Here is a 17,721-nt window from a genome sequence, read left to right on the forward strand (position 1 = left end):
TAATAAAAGAAAAGTTGAATTGTTGTTTGACTTACTGCAAGTGTCGTGTTCCTGGACAGAAATCTATGGTTACATCCAAGTGTGTCTGCAGTTCATCAACCTTGAAATGAGTGTCCTCGTCGCTGCTTTCAGTTCGTTTTATAAGGCCACAGTTGTTCGTCTCTGGCTCTGGGGGTCTGAGAATAGCGGTCTGTATCCCACGAGGGAGAGGCGAAAAAAACAAAAAACCTTTAGAAATAACGATGCATGCTGTGGGGGAAGATGGACCGAGAGCTCCGCCTGTCTGACGACCGACGCACTGCTGCAAGGACAGAGCACCTTCACTGTACTCAACTAACAGTGGGAAAACACACTGGATAAAATGTATCACACATTTTTCTTTTTTAATTTAAATGTTAATGCAGGAGATTGTGGACAATGATGGATGCAGAGACGTGATGTTTTAGTGTTGTTTGGGGAAGCAATTTTACTCGGAGGTGGAAAAAGTACTCAGATATTGTACAAAAAATAGAGAAGAAGTAGCCTACCAATTAACTCTATTACAAGTAAAAGTCCTGCAATCAAAAATATTCCTCAAGTAAAAGTAAAAAAGTATAAGCATCTAAATATACTTAAAGGTCCCATGACATACTTGTCCGTTAGTACCAGGTTAGTACCCGTCCTCTTGTGTGTTATGTAGCTTTTTATGCATGTAAACGGTCTGCAAAGTCACAAACCCTCAAAGTACATCCTGTAGCGCAGTGGTTCCCAACCTAGGGAATGCGCCCCCCCTAATCTTGGGAAGAAGTTGTAAACAAACATTGTTTGCTCGTAAAATCAATAAAATTGACACATTTTTAACACAACCGGCAGTTAAAAGAAAAGTGGACAAGCCCGCGACAAGCCTTTCAGCTATAATGCCCAAACCAACAAAGTATGAAGACGAGGCATAGGATCTCCCTTGACATCTAAGTGTTCGCTGCGGAGATCTCTCTCTCTCTCTCTCTCTCTCTCTCTCTCTCTCTCTCTCTCTCTCTCTCTCTCTCTCTCTCTCTCTATCAGCTGGCCAAAACGCTTCATATTCATATGGAGAAATGCACAGTTTTCAACTTCCTTAACTCGAGTTCTGTTGCTCCAATTACGTGTAATTGGTGGGAAAAGTGTCAGTAGGCTATATATATCAGTATACCAATATACTGCAGGGTAGCTTGTGAATTTACTCCAGGTGTAACTAAAGTCTGATTTAAGAGTTCACATCATTAATCCACATCTGTAAAGTAACTAAAGGTATTGAATATGTAGCCTAGTGGAGTAAAAGTACACCATTTACCTCTGAACTGTAGAGGAGCAAAATTATAAAGAAGCAAAAGTGGAAATACTTAAGTACCTCAATATAAGTACAGTACAAGTAAATATATACTTGAGTTACTACCACCAATGAAGGTATATGTTATGTGTGCTAGCAGCCCATAATCCATACATAAAATGAATCAATGTGAATTCTGTTTCTAAGGAGCTCCAACAAGCCGTTTAGGACAGAGAGTGATTACACAGAGATGCTGTATGAGAAACCAATGTGAGTTTGGAACATCGAACAATGTAAATCTATTCTAGTAGACCTCAACAATGGAATTATGATCAGTAGAAATGGCCATGTCATGGGACCTTTAAAGTAACTAACTAAAAGTATTTATTATGCAAATTGGCCTATTTCAGAATAATATATAGGCTATTATATGTTTTTATTGTAATTATTGATGCATAATGAATTAAAGTTTTCTCAAAGCTGGTAAAGGTGCAGCTAGTCTTAATGACTTTGTGCAGGGTGAATTTACTCCAGGTGTTACTAAAGTCTGATTTATGAGTTATCAAAATCTGCAAAGTAACTAAAGGTACAAAATAAATGTGGTTAAGTAAAAGTACACTAATTACATCTGAATTGTAGTGGAGTAGAAGAACAAAGTGGCATTAAAATGGGAATACTTGAGTAAAGTACAAGTATCTCACAATTGTAATTAAGTACAGTACTTCAGTTAATGTACTTAATTACTTCCCACCTCTGTAATTACTTTATATAAAGTAGCCTAACATTTTTTCATGTGGAACTATATTTCATTGAACGTCGCAACAAACCAGAGCATTTATTGCCAAAGCTTGTTGCATTGCCATTCCCTCAATGGCCCTTTGAAATACAGACACACGAAGAGGGTACGAACTATACAAAGCATAAAAAGAAAATGTAATCTGTGCAATCTTTACATCTTTAAAGTAACTAAAAACGACTGAGGTGGAGAAAATGGAGTGAAGGAAAAACTATGCTACAATGCCATGAACCTGCCAGGGACTGCAGATCTTTACACGTCACATTTACACGATGCACTGCTCATGTCCATAGTCCCTTCTTAAATAGATGAATACAAAATAATTTGTTCTGAATCTGGTAGTGTAGGCTAGTATGACAGGTCTGAGGAATGTAATTATTAAATTACAAGTATACTCTTATTTCTCTTCATGTATAGTAGGCTACTTTCTTAAAGGTGGGGTAATTTTGGAGAAACCAGCTCGTGTGCGCTAGAATTTGAAAATACGCAACCGCGAAAAATCTGACACTTCCTTACAGAGCCCCTCCTCCAACACACAGGAACGCGCACATGACCAATGAGGGCAAGGGATACGTTTCTGCACAGATGGAAGGCTGACAGGCAGGTAGGCCATCCAGTTATTTTAGCTGGATTTATGGATTTGTTGTCAAAGCACCTCAAGATATTCATTGCTATCGGGAGCATTCCATGAAATATAACAAAACGTGTATCTCGAGCCGGTTTCACAAACTTACCTACCCCACCTTTAAATGCACCCATTAAAAAAGAATCTAATACAAAACAGATATAGCCTCCAAATAGGCTCAAATGTGTCTGCTGATGTATAATAGCCTATTGTCAATTTTGTTGTAATTAGTAGGCCGTATACAGTTGCTGGTAAAATAAATAATAAATAAATAATTTGAATGGCTATATTTTTGTTGGTTAAATCATATACATTTGTATAAGGTTTACGTTTTCAACTGTCAAATTTGTTATTCTAAAGTGTAAGTGTGGGCTCCTTGTAGTTTCCAGTGGCCTCCTGTGGATGTCTCTGTGGAGCTTAACATGTTATGTAAAACCATTGAAACAATAATATAGGATACCATCTAAAGCCCTTCTTTTTTAAATTATTATTTGTTTGTATCTCCTTACTGTACATTAGCCCATAATTCACTAATTAGCAGCTGATTCCCCAACCAACCAATTAGACATACAGTAAAGGCCTCAGCATAGCATTTATGTTGGGTAGCTAACCTGGTTTGGAGTATGTTTTTTTGTATACTTTATTCTCATTATTTGAGATCCAACATAATTTATTATTTTATGCGAAATGCCTGCTTTTAGACCAAACTCATCCTGTGTTATTTCAGAGTATTAAACGATGGTACTGCATGGAAAATCTATATTTACACTAACAGAAAAGAAGCCGATCCAGTATAGCCCAAAGGCCTAGAGAGAGCTTTCACTAAGCACACTGGCGCTTCTGCCATTGCCTTTATAACTAGCTGTGAGGTTTATATTGCTGTAAATTGATGAGAGCATTGGTGCTATAAAAGTGCAGGTATAAGCTTTACAGACATTTATTATATGGATGAACTCCTTGAGAGGAACACCCTCGTTCAAGGAGTCCTTTACACACATATACAAAGAACTACATGTCATGAAACGACACACACATTCACAGACAAGAGCTCCCAGGCCTAGCCACTTGCAAACCTGCCGTTATATATCAAAAATATTTACATTAAATCCACAGACTACAAACATTAACATCCAATTACACATTAGATATAGGCTTAGAATGTGTTAAAGATCTGGAAATACTAATGCAGTATTTGTTTATTTGAATTCATACATTTGCATTGCTCAGCTTCTACGGTCAGTGTATGTTTTGGTCATTGGATTTTCTTTTCACAAATGGAAATTCAAAAACAAAAAACGACTGGATATTTGATTTGTTTTTAAAATTGAAAAACCAAAATTGAAATACTAGGTGTTTTTCTTCATCATGGTCAAAAAGGGATTTACTAAACTTAAAAAACGGGATGATTTTCATTTTCTACTTCTCAAAACAAAAAATAAAATCACTAGAAAACAGAAACAAAAAAATTCAGTTTTTTCATATTCTGCTACCGGAAGTTACCTTACAAAATAAGAGCGCAGACGAAACTCACGAAAGTGATTTCAAAACAAAAGCACTCGTAGTACGAGTGCTTTTGTTTTGAAATCGTAGGCTATGCTAAAATCACACTTTTAATCACTACAGTATCCTGTTGAAGGAACTGTGATTATTATAAACAAGGGGAATTTAGCGATCACAATGAAAGGGCCAAGACGCACTTTGAGCCCAGAAAATGAATGTTATTAAATTATGTAAATATAATAGGCCTATTTCTAAAATGGACAACATTGTAAGGAGATTTCAAATGTACAGCGATTCTGCACTGCGGTCAGCTCAGCCGACCTCTCGAGTTTGTTTTTTCAAATCAGCTGCTTTTCATTTTTTCCCCTGCTATATTTAGTGAGTGATACAAATATTTTTGTCTACAAATTCTTAATAAAACTGACACTGTTGGACTCGGTACTAATTTGACTGCTACTGTTCCACCACTCAGACCGCAAGGGTATTATAGGTGTAGAAAACGTTCATTTATTAACTTCCACAAGGCACATGTGCAAGATGTCAGCATCTCAAACGATCTCAAAGCACAACACACATTTCTTCTGTTCATCTCCAGCATAAAACAATGATGAAGGTGATCTGCCCCCCTGTGGTATAAACATGCATGTGCAGGTAGACAACCTCAAATGTATGGGTGCTACACTCCCAGAAATGAAATGAAGTACTTTTACTGTGTACTTTGTGAGTAATCCTCTGTCAGCCTACATAATGCATGTTTTTCTGTTATCTTTGATGAATGATAAAAAGACAATGTTACCATTAGTTTGTTGTGGCAGTCCAGCATAACACAACAGGAAAGAATGAAACAGAAAGGAATCAATAAAACACAAACACAGAAATAGCTGATCAATAATTATTATTTAGTTGTTGCAAAATACAAACAAGCAAACAAACAAACAAACAATAATGGGAAGTACATCACCTGCTGCCACAGCAGCCAATCGCAGAAATGCCCCCCCACAGTAGCAACGATCATACAGCATATAGCCACTGCAATGAACGCACACACATTTTATCATGCAGCCTACCACACAAATGTCACATGTTTATCTCTCTGAAAGCTATACTTGTATATGTTTAAACGTCATCGTTGACATCTTTAGTAGTAGTTAACAAACAAAAAGGTGAACTGTTTTTTATAATCTGAGGCCTTCTCTGAACTTCCTCTAACCTCGGTGTAACCACCCTGTGTAACCACCTTGCCTGAGTTCCTCACACAGACAGGAAGCTCAACGTATATTTCAGACCTGTAATTCTGATGCTGCTCTGCTGCACATCTCTGACGCAGACCTAGTGTAAAAAACCTGAAAAATATATACGTTGAATTTAAAGTCCTGATTGCGTCAGCTTTCTTAAAGCCAAAAGCTACCAGGGATGGAGAAATAATATGCTCCATTTAGCTGAAGCTCTGTACAAACAGGCACCAGTAGGGGAGACCAGGGATAGTTGCAACACTTTTGGGGCTTTTCCCCAATAAGTAAAAAACCATTTACAATTGGATAGCCATTTTGCTATATTATGCATTATCAATATGTCAGCTACTGAAACAATGTCTTTAAGATGTTTTTATGGAATAAGTACAGGTTGGAAAATGTATTTTTTTTTAAAAACTCAACTGTTACAACTGTCCTTGTGTACAGGGACAGTTGTAACCCATGCAGGCACAGTTGTAACATCTTAATAACGGTTACCCTTTTTCACACTATATGACAAAAAAATAGGGAAAGCTGTCAAATTCTAAGGCAACAAGATTTTTATGGGATTTCACACATCCTCCAACAAACAATGAACAGAACTTGAACAGAACTTAAAACAGAACACCAGAATTAATCAGATTCACAGTTGTGGCAGGTGTAAAAGGCACTTCCATCTGTGCAGTCCTTGTGTGCCCAGGCTTTACAGGAGCAACACTGCAGCCAGATCTCCTTGGACCTGGAGTAGCTCTCCAGGCACACAATGCAGTATTGGGCCTCATCTTCATCAGATGAGGCCTGCATCTTCTGCTTCTTGTTGGGTTTGGTTTTTTGGCCGAAATTGATTTTTGTCTTCGCTTTAGACTTCTTTGCGTTAGATCTTTTTTTCTCAGCCTCGAGTTGATCTTTTATTGGAGTGTCTGTGAGGACAGCGGTTTCTCTTCTTTTTCTCCCTTTTGTGGTCTGCTTCCTTGGTCCAGCTTTTGGATGTGGACGGATGGACAAGGGTGAGAAAGGCGTTGCAGAGGATGATGTCCCAGGCTCCACACATGGCCTGACAGGGGAGGAGGCTGCGAGTAGAGGAGAGGAGGCTGTGAGTGGAGGAGAGGAGGCTGAGAGTGGAGGAGAGGAGGCTGCGAGTGTAAGAGAGGAGGCTGCGAGTGGAGGAGAGGATGCCACAGTTGGTGTTGGAGCTGCACTGGTAGAAGGTTCTGGTGGTGGGCGGTCTGTGACTTGGGATGGAGCAAAGTCGATATCATTGAAAATGTCTCTATTAAAAGGCCAAATTCCAGTGCACGCGAACCCTGCCTGGATATTTGATGGCGTTGCAGCCAGAGGAAGGGCACTGTTCACAATGCCCGGCAGATCGTAAATGGTCATTGTGGTTCCTGGATGAGTCTTCATCCAATTGTCACAGCGGCTGTTGATATACCTCTTCAGTGGCCCATATACAGTGCGATCTAAGGGCTGTAGTTTTTGAGAACAGTGGGGAGGAAAAGAGAGGAGGATGATCCCATGGCTCCTGCAAAAATTAATCCCCTCCACAGAAAGGTGGGAGGAGTGATTGTCCAGAATCAGCAGCACCTTTGACTCCTGTGAGCTCTTGGTATGGCTCTGGAAGTGCTTGAGGAAGACCAAAAAGTCTTCCTCTTGCATCCACCCAGACCCATTTGCTGTGCCAATACAGCCAGGAGGGCCATTGCTGGTGAAGAAGAGATGAAACTTCTTCCGGGGGAATATCATCATTGGGGGGATGGAATTCCCCAATGCATTTACAGCACATGCAAGTGTGACGAGAGTGCCCCGCTCTGCAGATGTCACACTGCCGACTTGTTTCGTCCCTTTTCTGGCAACAATCTTCCCAGGGTTTTGGACAGTTGTGACTCCGGTTTCGTCCATATTCCAAATTTCCTGTGTGACAAACTCATGCTTCGTCAGGACTGCAGACAGGTTGTCAAAAAACTTTTTCACATTTGTTCGGTTGAAGCTTGTAGCCCGTGAGAGACTGGTAGCCTGAGGTCTGCGTATGGAGAGGGTAGGGTGCCGCTTCAAAAACGTTGTGAGCCAGTCAGCTCCGGCCATCTCTTTCTCTGCCCAGGTTTGAGGGAAGTTGCAGTTGTAGTTCTTTGCCAATTCATAGGCAAACTTCCGCACCTAAAATGAATATACATTGGAAAATATTTCACTTGTCTGTTCACTATAGGCCTCAATATATTTGATCACTTACTTTTCTTTTGTTCAGTAGCCTATAGATAGCCTATTCTACCTTAATTATGACCTACCTCCTTTGAGCTGAGACCATAATATAGCTCAGCTGCCTCCATCAGGTAGTCTCTCAATAGCATCTCCTGCTCTGTTGAGAACACCTTCTTTGGAGTCCAGTAGCCTACTCTTGGGGATGTGTGTGATCCCTGACTCTCCAACCTCAGCCTCTTCTTATGGAACCGGTACAGGGTGACATGGCATATATCCAGGGACTTTGCCACTTCCCTGAATGATTTGCCCTCCTGAACTTCACCTGAGGCCACCTGCAGCAGAGCAAGTGGCACTCCCCTGTCGGTCTTCCTCTGTCTGATACTTGACATACTGTAAACACAAACACACACTTTATGCCTACTGTACAGTATTTAATTCTGTTTATTTTTACAGGGACAATGCACACCAATCAATGCTTGAATGAACAATTGATCATTCAAGCAAATGAGCCATCATTGTAAATGTGCCATGTTACAACCGTCCCTGTCTGTCGTTAGTTTCCCTGGTGTGTCTAATTTCCTGATTGTTTTCACCTGTCATCCCTTCTGTGTCTCCTGTGCTCATCAGCGTCAGTCCCGCCCCTGATTGTTCCCACCTGTGTCTTATTGTCATGGGTTTAAATACCCCTATCTCCCAGTGTTCAGTGTCAGTTTGTTTTTGTCTCTTGTCATGTTCAGGTCAATGCGTTTTGTCTATTGCCATGTTCAGGTCAATGCGTTTTGTCTATTGCCATAAGGTCTTGTCTCTTGCCACAGTCAGGTCTATGCTCTCTTTGTGCTATTGAAAAGTTTTGTTCCTCACCAGGTGAGCGATTTTCATTTTGTTCTTTTTTTTTTTTGTCATCTCAACCTGAGATTCAATAGTGACTTTTTTGTTCATCTTGCGTGCTTTTGGAAAAATAAAGTATATTACCAATACTTTACCTCTGTCTCCCGGGTCGTTTGGGTCCTACCTCTTAATTGCCTGAGTTCTTAACAGACTGTTAAGAAAGGATATCAAAAGTCAGAAGAGACCTTAGGTTGGTAAAATATGTCTTAATTTGCAGTATTTTATTTTAAAAGTGTTCAGAAAGACTGCATCAAATATGCTATATCTATATATAATATCAATATTGGTATTAACTTCAATCAAAGTCAATTTAAATAGCGGGCAAGACTTTCCAAGGGGTAAAAATGCTGCTGAAGGACTACTGATATCATGTCTGCCAAAATAGCAGAGAAACATGCATTCTTGTTCTCAGGAGGGTACATTGACAGAGGAGTACTCAAAAGGTACACAGTAAGTACTTCATAGTACTTGTGGGAGTAGTTTCACTACTAGCCTACTGAGTCCAACCAGATCGATCTCACGAAGAACTAATAGCAGAAAAAATTATAACAAACTCAAGAGACGGCTGAGTTGACCGCAGTGCAGAATCGCTGTATTGTTTAAATCTCCTAACAATGTTGTCCATTTTAGAAACAGGCCTATTATTTTTACAGCCCTTAATAACATTCATTTTCTGGGCTCAATATGTTACTTGGCTGTTTTCGTTGTGAAAACAAATGGACCGTAGATACACGGATTGACCGTCCTCATATGCGCTCTTATTTTGAAAGACAACTTCCGGTAGCAGAATATGAAAAAACGGGGGGGTTTTTTGTTTCTGTTTTCTAGTGATTTTATTTTTTGTTTTGAGAAGTAGAAAATGAAAATCATCCCGTTTTTTTAAGTTTAGTAAATCACTTTTTGACCATGATAAAGAAAAACGCCTTGTATTTCAATTGTAGTTTTTCAATTTGAAAACAAATCAAATATCCAGTCGTTTTTTGTTTTTGAATTTCCATTTGTGGAAAGAAAATCCAATGACCAAAAAATACACTGACCTTCCACCAGTAGCCTACCCCAAAATAGTACTTAAGTACTACTTAAACATTAGCGTACTCTGATAAACACCTATTTTTGACACTTACACAGGCAGCAGTATTTTAAAGATTCATTCATGATATATCAGTGAGCAGTTAGGGGTTGTGCTTCAAAGTAAGATATGGGTAAGTATATTCTTTATATATCAAGTAAGAAATCAAAATGCTCAAAAATAAGGTAAGTCTCAAGTTGGGTGATTGGAAGTTTACAGAAAATGTGTACCTTTTTTTTGTTTTCATTTTTTTTCTGTGTTGACTGTTATGTGTGTACATGCCCAAGGGCTGCAGATGGCAATTATCTTTGAGCTATAATGTGGCATATAGCCATACTTGCCAACCTTGAGACCTCAGAAATCGGGAGAAATATGACCACGGGAGGAAACCGGGAGAGGGCTAAAATCGGGAGGGTTGGCAAGTATGCATATAGCATCTCTTCTCTTTGCATGGTCCTTGTCCAATAAAGATATTTAATAATAATAATTGAAAAAACGCTTCCAAAAGTAAACAATAGATAGACTGAAAAAACACACAGCGTATTTACAATGTTTTATATTCCATTTTCCCCCTTGATTTCCGGGCTCGCGGGAGAGCGGAGGAGGTTACAAAGCGAGGTGAACCATCTCGACAGAGAAGCGCAGTGTGTGTCTTTGGCCATTGCAGCTGAGGCTCCCTCGCTGTCCCCTGGCAGCAGAAGCACACCGGAGTCACGGAGAGTGGCTGCGGAACATCTGACAGCACGGTAAGAACACGTCCTCCATTCACATACACAGTGAAGTCAATTACCAAAGCTTTAATTAGATTAAAACACCTTAGTGAGCCATGACATAAAATCACGTGTTGTATATCTCGCTGGAATTGATTTCTACCAGCTTGTTAGCAGTTGTTGACATGACATATGTGTTTTCATAACGATATTTCACAGTAAACTGATGTTTTGTTGTGATCTTTGTACGTACTTACTCAGTTGGCTGTATATAGGAGGTTTAATAAGTTCATTGACCATACCTAAGCTGCATTCATTTTGTATCTTTTTATGAAATCAGTCTATTATGCCAATGGGGATTTAAAATGACATTACTTTTTCCCTTAAAAAAGCTCAGTTTGCTGTCTTTTTAAGGTTCCTCTTTTTTCTTACAATTGTGTCTTACTCATTGGGACTTTTTTTTATACCAACAATGTGGCCCATCTACACTTCCAAGTACTCGTGGTACTTTCTGTGAGTCATTTCGCCAACACCAAAACACCCTCCTAACAGTCTTACACTTCAACATGTTTAAGGGGACTGTCCAACAGTGTAGTCTTTATGCTGAATAAATCCTCCAGCTACAACCAAAACCACATCTTATACACCTATGTGTGTGTGCACCCAGAATACAGTCTCATGTTTGTTTTGCTTGATTTAATGGTCGCCGTTGCATGCAAGTCATATTTACCGCCACTGTCTAAATGTTAGCTTGGATCTTTAAGAGCTCATTTATCATCTGGGGACTTGGAGAGGAGATTGTAAGCAACATGAGAAAGATCATCATTGGAAAATATCTCGAGGCAAACACTACCTTTTGAATATCATCTTTAAAAAAAAACAATGGCAGATGTATAATGTCAGTGTTTGGATAAAGTAAACAGTCATGTTTGGCAAGACAAGCCAATTCCAAACACTCATGGAAGATCATATTGAAAATCAGTTCACGTCTCATTTCTAAAAGGAGAAGTTACTTCACAGAAAGAGGAAATTATGCGATTAAACTAGTCAACAGCTTTTGGATACAGGCATATATGGATGTAACTGATTAAATATATTGCTAAAACAAATATTGCATTGCTTCTTTAATCAGCTGGCCAAGACATGAAGACTCTTGTTATCACAGTTAGACATTTTGTTACCTAATATGTATCACTCGAGGATTAGTTCCCTGGAAGCCGGAGCAGTAAAAAAGGCAAAATATGGTGCTACAAATTCAAACCCGTCGGCTTTTGATAGATGGCTTGCTTAAGGGAACTTTGTTTATTGCTCCGGCATGAACTATTAGCGCCTCAGATAGCTAATTGTAAGCTAATGCCTGAGTGATGGATGGCTTTAATAACCTCACACAGCCCTGGATGTGTTGCACTCAGCGAGCTCTGCTGTTATTCATTACCTAGGTGTGAGTGTGCTGCAGGGCGCCATGACAACACTAGGAACAGGTAATCTCCTGTTATCTATCCCTTGGCCACTCCCTTAATCCTGCATTTATGCAGAACGAGTCAGGTCAGAGCTTTTACATTACATTTGGATGATAATAAAATAAAGTGCAGTTGTTTCAAAATACACTGTGCATCCATCTAGGGTTGATTTGAATTGGAAGTAGGGTGCTTGTTTGCTGCAGTGCATGATGGTGATAGTATAGGCCTAACCCCAGACTGGGTGATATTTGAGCAATGCACATACGTCAGAATACCTGAAACGTGCACAGAAGAGCAACTTAGGGTGCTCTGTCAAAGAGGAATCTGAAGAATTTCAGAGCTGCGGCCTGCACATAAATAACCACGTGTGAGAAAATGCAAGCTCCTTTTTATTATGTTCAAAGCAACAATGTACATGCTTGACTAAAAACAAACCAAAATAGTTTAACAATCTCCTCCAGAGCAGGGAAAAGCTGAATGGCATTATTTTCTTTTGTTAACGTGTTATTATCAGGGTGTTTTCTGCACAGGAAACGTCCCTCTGCTGAGAAAAGAAAGACTTTTCCAGTGCTGTTTTGACGTCATAGGTCAGAAGCTGCAGCCTGAGACAACCCTGTCTTATCTGTGTCCTTCAGGCGGAAACACAAGGGACTAAACACAGCAGAGAAATTGTTAGTGGCTGTATTCATGAATCGGTTTATGTGGAGTAATCATCGCTGCTGGTGTGTTGGCTGCATTTGATATGTGAGCGTACAGTGGACGTATAAAGCACATACTGTACATTGCACAGGGTCAGGACCTCGCATGCACACAAGGACACATGGTTGCTTGTGTTACTACAGTACAGAATCAGATGCACGGTATAACACATATCCAAAATCATCTATCAGGATAATGGCTGGATCATGTCATATCTTCAAAAAAATATTCATCACGAAAAAAGCATGTTCTTTGGTAAGAAAAATATCATTATATCAATAAAAATGATACATACAAATGAACAAATTCAAGATAAACTCCTGTTTAAGCCTTTTTCTGTGAATTAAATATTAGACGAACACAAATAATTAAAAACCTTAGAAAAAAACTGATACACACTATTTATAATATTTTGTTAGCACATTAAATGTAATGTACAGATCGTTGTAAAAACAAAACTGCCTACTTCAAGATAAAAATTCCATCACAAATGTTTTAGATTTAGATGAAAATGTGAGTTAGCATTTGCATGTTATTTTCGATTTACACATTTTAATTGTCAATAAAGATAGATGAATTCAACACGATTTGACATTAAAATACAAATGTATGATTATTTTGAATGGTCGGGCGGGCCGTGTGCAACCAGTTGACCTTCAGTTGAGATAATGTTGGATCTGATGGAGCTGTTTCATGTTGTTGTAGTAAGTGCGGTCATGTTTAGCTTTGGGAGCGTGGTGTAATTGAAATGTTTTCCCAACCTCAGTGCTCTCCTTCGGGTTTCACAAAGAGCGGATCAACTGATGGCTTTAGGCCTGAAGAGGAAGTTTGTTTTGCTGTGGTTGCTTTCTGTGTCGTCTCTCTGTGACAGCGAGGTGACGACCCTGAAAAGCAGAAGTAGTATTTCAACAGAAACGAGGATCCAATCACAGAAAGTCCTCTAACTTGTCACACAGAATATGACGCTCAGATTGTTTGGCTTGTAGCCTTTCATTTCCGTTCCTCTGTGGTCTGAAACCACATCTTGGCCCTGCATCTGTTTGGCTCACCACAGTGGTTAACTGAGCCACCTCTCCTCTAACGCAAATGTGTTTACTGCCATCTAACGTCAAACGCGCCTATAAATCACCCTTAGTCTCCTTCCATCCACTAACTCCTGCCAGCTTCATGCATTTACACTATGCCTTTTCTTTTCTTCGATACATTCTTGTCCCGCTCTCATTTTTCCCTTCAGAAACAAACTGTCAAACACTGAGCACTGCAGTACATGCAGCACCCAATCCCAAACACAAACACGCTCCAGTTATTCTTGGAGGAATGCCCCTGCACTACAAATAATCGTCTGGTTTGTAGGATCAGTGACGAATTACTGACGCATGATTGTGGTTCACAGCCTCACTCAAAGACCGCGGCCTTGCGTTGCTTCCAAGAATCGTGGGATTGTGACCCCTCATAGTATCAGCTTTGGGAAGACATCTTCACGCCCAGTGGGACACAATGGGATTTTCACAAACTAGCCTTGACAGAAGGCTATTGTTGTGATACTTCTATCGTTTTTAATTTCTAATGGCTCCCAGTTGCCACTTGGCGTGACTTCCAGAAACTTAGGACGTCAGCAGGGATTCCTCAGTAGTTTTTACAGATGTTACTCCTCACAGCGCTCGCTGTTTTCTTAATGGCACCAAGTCACGACATGATACATTACATTTTATTTAGCTGACGCTTTTATCCAAAGCGACTTACAATTACCGATTACAGGGACATTCTCCCTGGAGTAACTAAGGGCTAAGTGCCTTACTCAAGGCCACACTAGTGGTGGTGTTCCTGGCGGGATTTGAACTCAAAACCTTCCGATCTTCAGCCCACCTCACTATACATTAGACCACCACTACCCCTTTAGTCATGATGATGATGACTAAAGATCTTTTTAAAAGTGTACATGCACATTCCAGATCATGTGGACATATGGAAAGGGAAATAATAAATCAGGAACCAAACTCTATTGAAGAAATCACTAAATATCATCAACAGGAAAGGGAAGGCAGCCTTGTCACTTTATCAGGGATTTGGCTCAGGGGGGGTCAATCTGTGTGGCAACATGTGCAAGCACATCTGCACAGACCCCAAAGCCTGGAAAGTGTGCAAAAACAGTGATTGTGTGCTGAGGAATGTGTGTGTGTGGCAACAACACTTGTCTTTGCCAGTGAATACCGTCGTTTGTTCTTCATTGTGGGCCACGAAGCAGACCACATGATTAAATCGTAGCACTGTGTATTGTAGGGGTGCACCGAATGGGAAATTCTTGGCTGAAACCGATACCGAAAATAGGAAACAGTTGGCCGAAAACCGAATGCCAAAAATGATTAATAGAAATATATATATATATAGAAATATATATATATATATATATATATATATATATATATATATATATATATATATATATATATATATAATGTATACATTTTTTACCAATGTTGTTCAGCTACCTGATTATGGAAAAAGACATGATTATGGCAAAACTTAACTTAAATAATAATCACTATTATGGGTCCATAAAACATTTATTCAGCACTTTTGAATGCATACAGTACATTAATTCCAAGTCAAGTGCATTTTCTTTTCTCTGTAGGATAACTACAACAAAGTGCATTCAGAACAAAGCCAAGGTGCTTCAAAACTGCATAAACATCTAGGCCAGTAGGCCTACAACAAAATAGTGTAAATAAAGACTGTAACAGCCAGGCCTTCAACAACAACAAATGCACCTATAAGTTTGGTAACCTAACGTGTTGTTGTGATGACGTAATCAAAACGCGGCGACAAGCACGGCGCGCGACCATGCTCGCGGCTGGCTCACAGCCAACATATCTGCCGCTTGGAGATATTTAAAAATATCAGAGAGAGAGGCGCGGATTGCGATTTGTAAAACGTGTTCAGCTGACATTTCTCGAGGGGGTGTAACTGCAAAGACTTTCACCACTTCGGGATTACTCCACCACTTGAAATCAAAACACCCGGACAAATATGCGGAGTATGATCAACGTAACCCTGTTCTCTGACATTCGGTGATATTTTTTCGGTGCTAAAACCCTTTCGGCCGAAAGGACCTTTTTAACCATTTTCGGCCGATAATTTTCGGTGGCCGAATATTCGGTGCATCCCTAGTGTATTGTATACAAGTCATTTTTGCACCACAGTAAGCAATGTCACATTTTACAAAGTTTTAATCAACTGTTTACTAATGAGGGCATATTACGCTAATTTTCAGGTTTCATATTTCTATTTTGTGTCTCTACTGTGACATGGCTCCATGCTTTAATGTTCAAAAAGCTCTTTCATTTTCTCATACTGCCTGTGCTGCAGCACCTCTTTTCACCCTCTGTCTGAAACCAGAGCCCAGTCTGCTCTGATTGGTGAGCTGGCTGTGTTGTGATTGGTCAACCACTTAGAGATGTCCCGCACATTACCCTATCACATACAGGATAAGCGGGAGAAGATGGATGGATACAGTGTGTTGGAAAGATATCCAATAGAAACGTGATTGTTTCATAGTGATGCCATTATGTTACTGAAGTAAACAATGGAGTGAAATGTAGGCGTTTCAGGTTGGGTGTGGTACAGAAACTCCCTGTCGGGGGAACTTTGGGATTTTTGCAGATCATTTAGGGCTGTCCCGAATACCATTTTTCAGGCTCCGGATATTCGGTAGTAATCAGCAACGAACCGCTTCAACACGTGTATTTCGGTTTATTCATGGCATTCATTTTGTTATTCTACAGTATTGTTGTTTTATAGTATTTTAATGTATACAACCCCAACTTGTGTTCTTTGAAATTGAACAGGATATTGCATTGTGTTTGTTACTTTCGTTGCAGTTGTATATGTCTTAAATGTAATTTGGCGTGGCTTCTTATTTTGTATGGACATGCTTTTATTTTGAAGGAGAGTTAGCGCTGTTGACAGGAAGTTGTTGTTGCTATGGAAACAACGTGACGGAGATTAACGAAGAAAAAGTCATATCTACATTATAAAGACGAAGAAAATAAACAATAACGTTTATGGTTAAGTATTAGCACCCCCCGAAGAGGCACAAGCTCTTACGTTGATATTGGAGTTTTCAATAAATTCAATTTGGCAGCCGCAGTGCAAAAGGCTGCCAAAAAAAAGGAAAGAAGAATATCCGAATAACGAAATTGAAACCCGAATAGTACTCCAACGAACGAATATTTGGATATTCGGGTACAGCCCTATCATTTACATGCACAAAAACCTATACAACACACTACAGGAAAGGGGAGAAGGCCAAAAAGCACAACAGGGACCTTTTAATTGTTCAAGCCATCTTTAAAAGATAACACAAACATACAGATACAAACTATAGAAATGTAAATATCCAAAAATAAATCAGGGTAAGAAGCCCCAAACCACTTACCCCCCCTGCTATTCCACAAATAGTATAATAATAATAATAATGTTGGTCTCCAGGATTCTTGGTCTTACTTACGTTATAATGGTTAAGGGGACGTTATATGTCTCAAGCCCTGACCTGATACCTGCAGTAATAAAGATAGTTGTGACATCCCTACACACCGCTTTAAATCTTAGTTACAATTCGTTTTCTCTTCTAATGCAATCAGAACAGTGGGATCTGCATTTTGATCTGTCTCTGTAACATCCAACATCATAGCATTACGTTTTGTGAAATCTGAGCCAAGGATCACAACTGGCTGATATCCAGGATCCTTCAGGAAAATAAACAAAGTCAATTCAATTAAAGGCAAATGCAAACAGACAGATGGGCATCATCCACTTGTTTTGTTACCATCTACAACACCCTTTAATGGAGTGTGGGTTGAATACTGATGGAAAACAAGCGAAGTGTGCGTGTTGAAATAAACGTCAATAACCCCATTAAGCTCTTTTTCCTCTCAGCTATAGGTCATTTGAAGCCATTTATATAATTGAAAGCGTCCTAAAAACAATTGGTTGGACTCTTACTTCTCTCCTCCCTCCCTCCCCTCTGCATCTCTCACCACTTTGGTCCTCCATCTTTTGTCCCAACAGTCTTTATAAGCCGATAATGTGACCTGACTGACCATGGGCTAGGTTTAACACAGTTTAAATACGTCAGTAACATAAGAAGGGTCTGTGTTATTTGATGTGGTGTTAGGGTGTTACAGTGAAGATAAGATAAATTCCCTCCTTGTGGTGTTGCTGGGGCGGATTTATTGCCATCTTGTGGGAAGGTTAACAAGAAT

At 39.6% G+C, this 17,721-nt stretch overlaps 3 protein-coding genes across 3 annotated transcripts in view; 1 reads left to right on the forward strand and 2 right to left on the reverse strand.

Annotated features, from left to right (window-relative positions):
• The window catches only part of alpl (alkaline phosphatase, biomineralization associated), a 27,898-nt gene extending 27,705 nt beyond the window's left edge, over positions 1 to 193 (reverse strand). Inside the window, exon 1 of the mRNA XM_079682670.1 lies at positions 36 to 193. The gene's annotated coding sequence lies outside the window, so the exon portion shown is untranslated. The remainder of the gene's footprint in view (positions 1 to 35) is intronic.
• Positions 194 to 6,071: 5,878 nt separating this feature from the next.
• On the reverse strand, positions 6,072 to 8,038 carry LOC307038860 (uncharacterized protein; the record flags this gene model as incomplete). Its single annotated transcript, XM_079680534.1, has 3 exons — positions 7,721 to 8,038; positions 6,638 to 7,592; positions 6,072 to 6,529 (listed from the first exon to the last, which is right to left on the reverse strand). Exons 1-3 carry the CDS (start codon positions 8,021 to 8,023, stop codon positions 6,072 to 6,074), a joined length of 1,716 nt encoding a protein of 571 aa, XP_079536660.1. The 5' UTR covers positions 8,024 to 8,038.
• Positions 8,039 to 10,184: 2,146 nt separating this feature from the next.
• Positions 10,185 to 17,721, forward strand: part of ece1 (endothelin converting enzyme 1) — a 30,023-nt gene continuing 22,486 nt past the window's right edge. Inside the window, exon 1 of the mRNA XM_079682070.1 lies at positions 10,185 to 10,337. The gene's annotated coding sequence lies outside the window, so the exon portion shown is untranslated. The remainder of the gene's footprint in view (positions 10,338 to 17,721) is intronic.

The sequence above is a fragment of the Notothenia rossii genome, assembly GCF_949606895.1.
Source record: "Notothenia rossii genome assembly, chromosome: 5".
In the NCBI taxonomy this organism is placed as follows: Eukaryota; Metazoa; Chordata; class Actinopteri; order Perciformes; family Nototheniidae; genus Notothenia; species Notothenia rossii.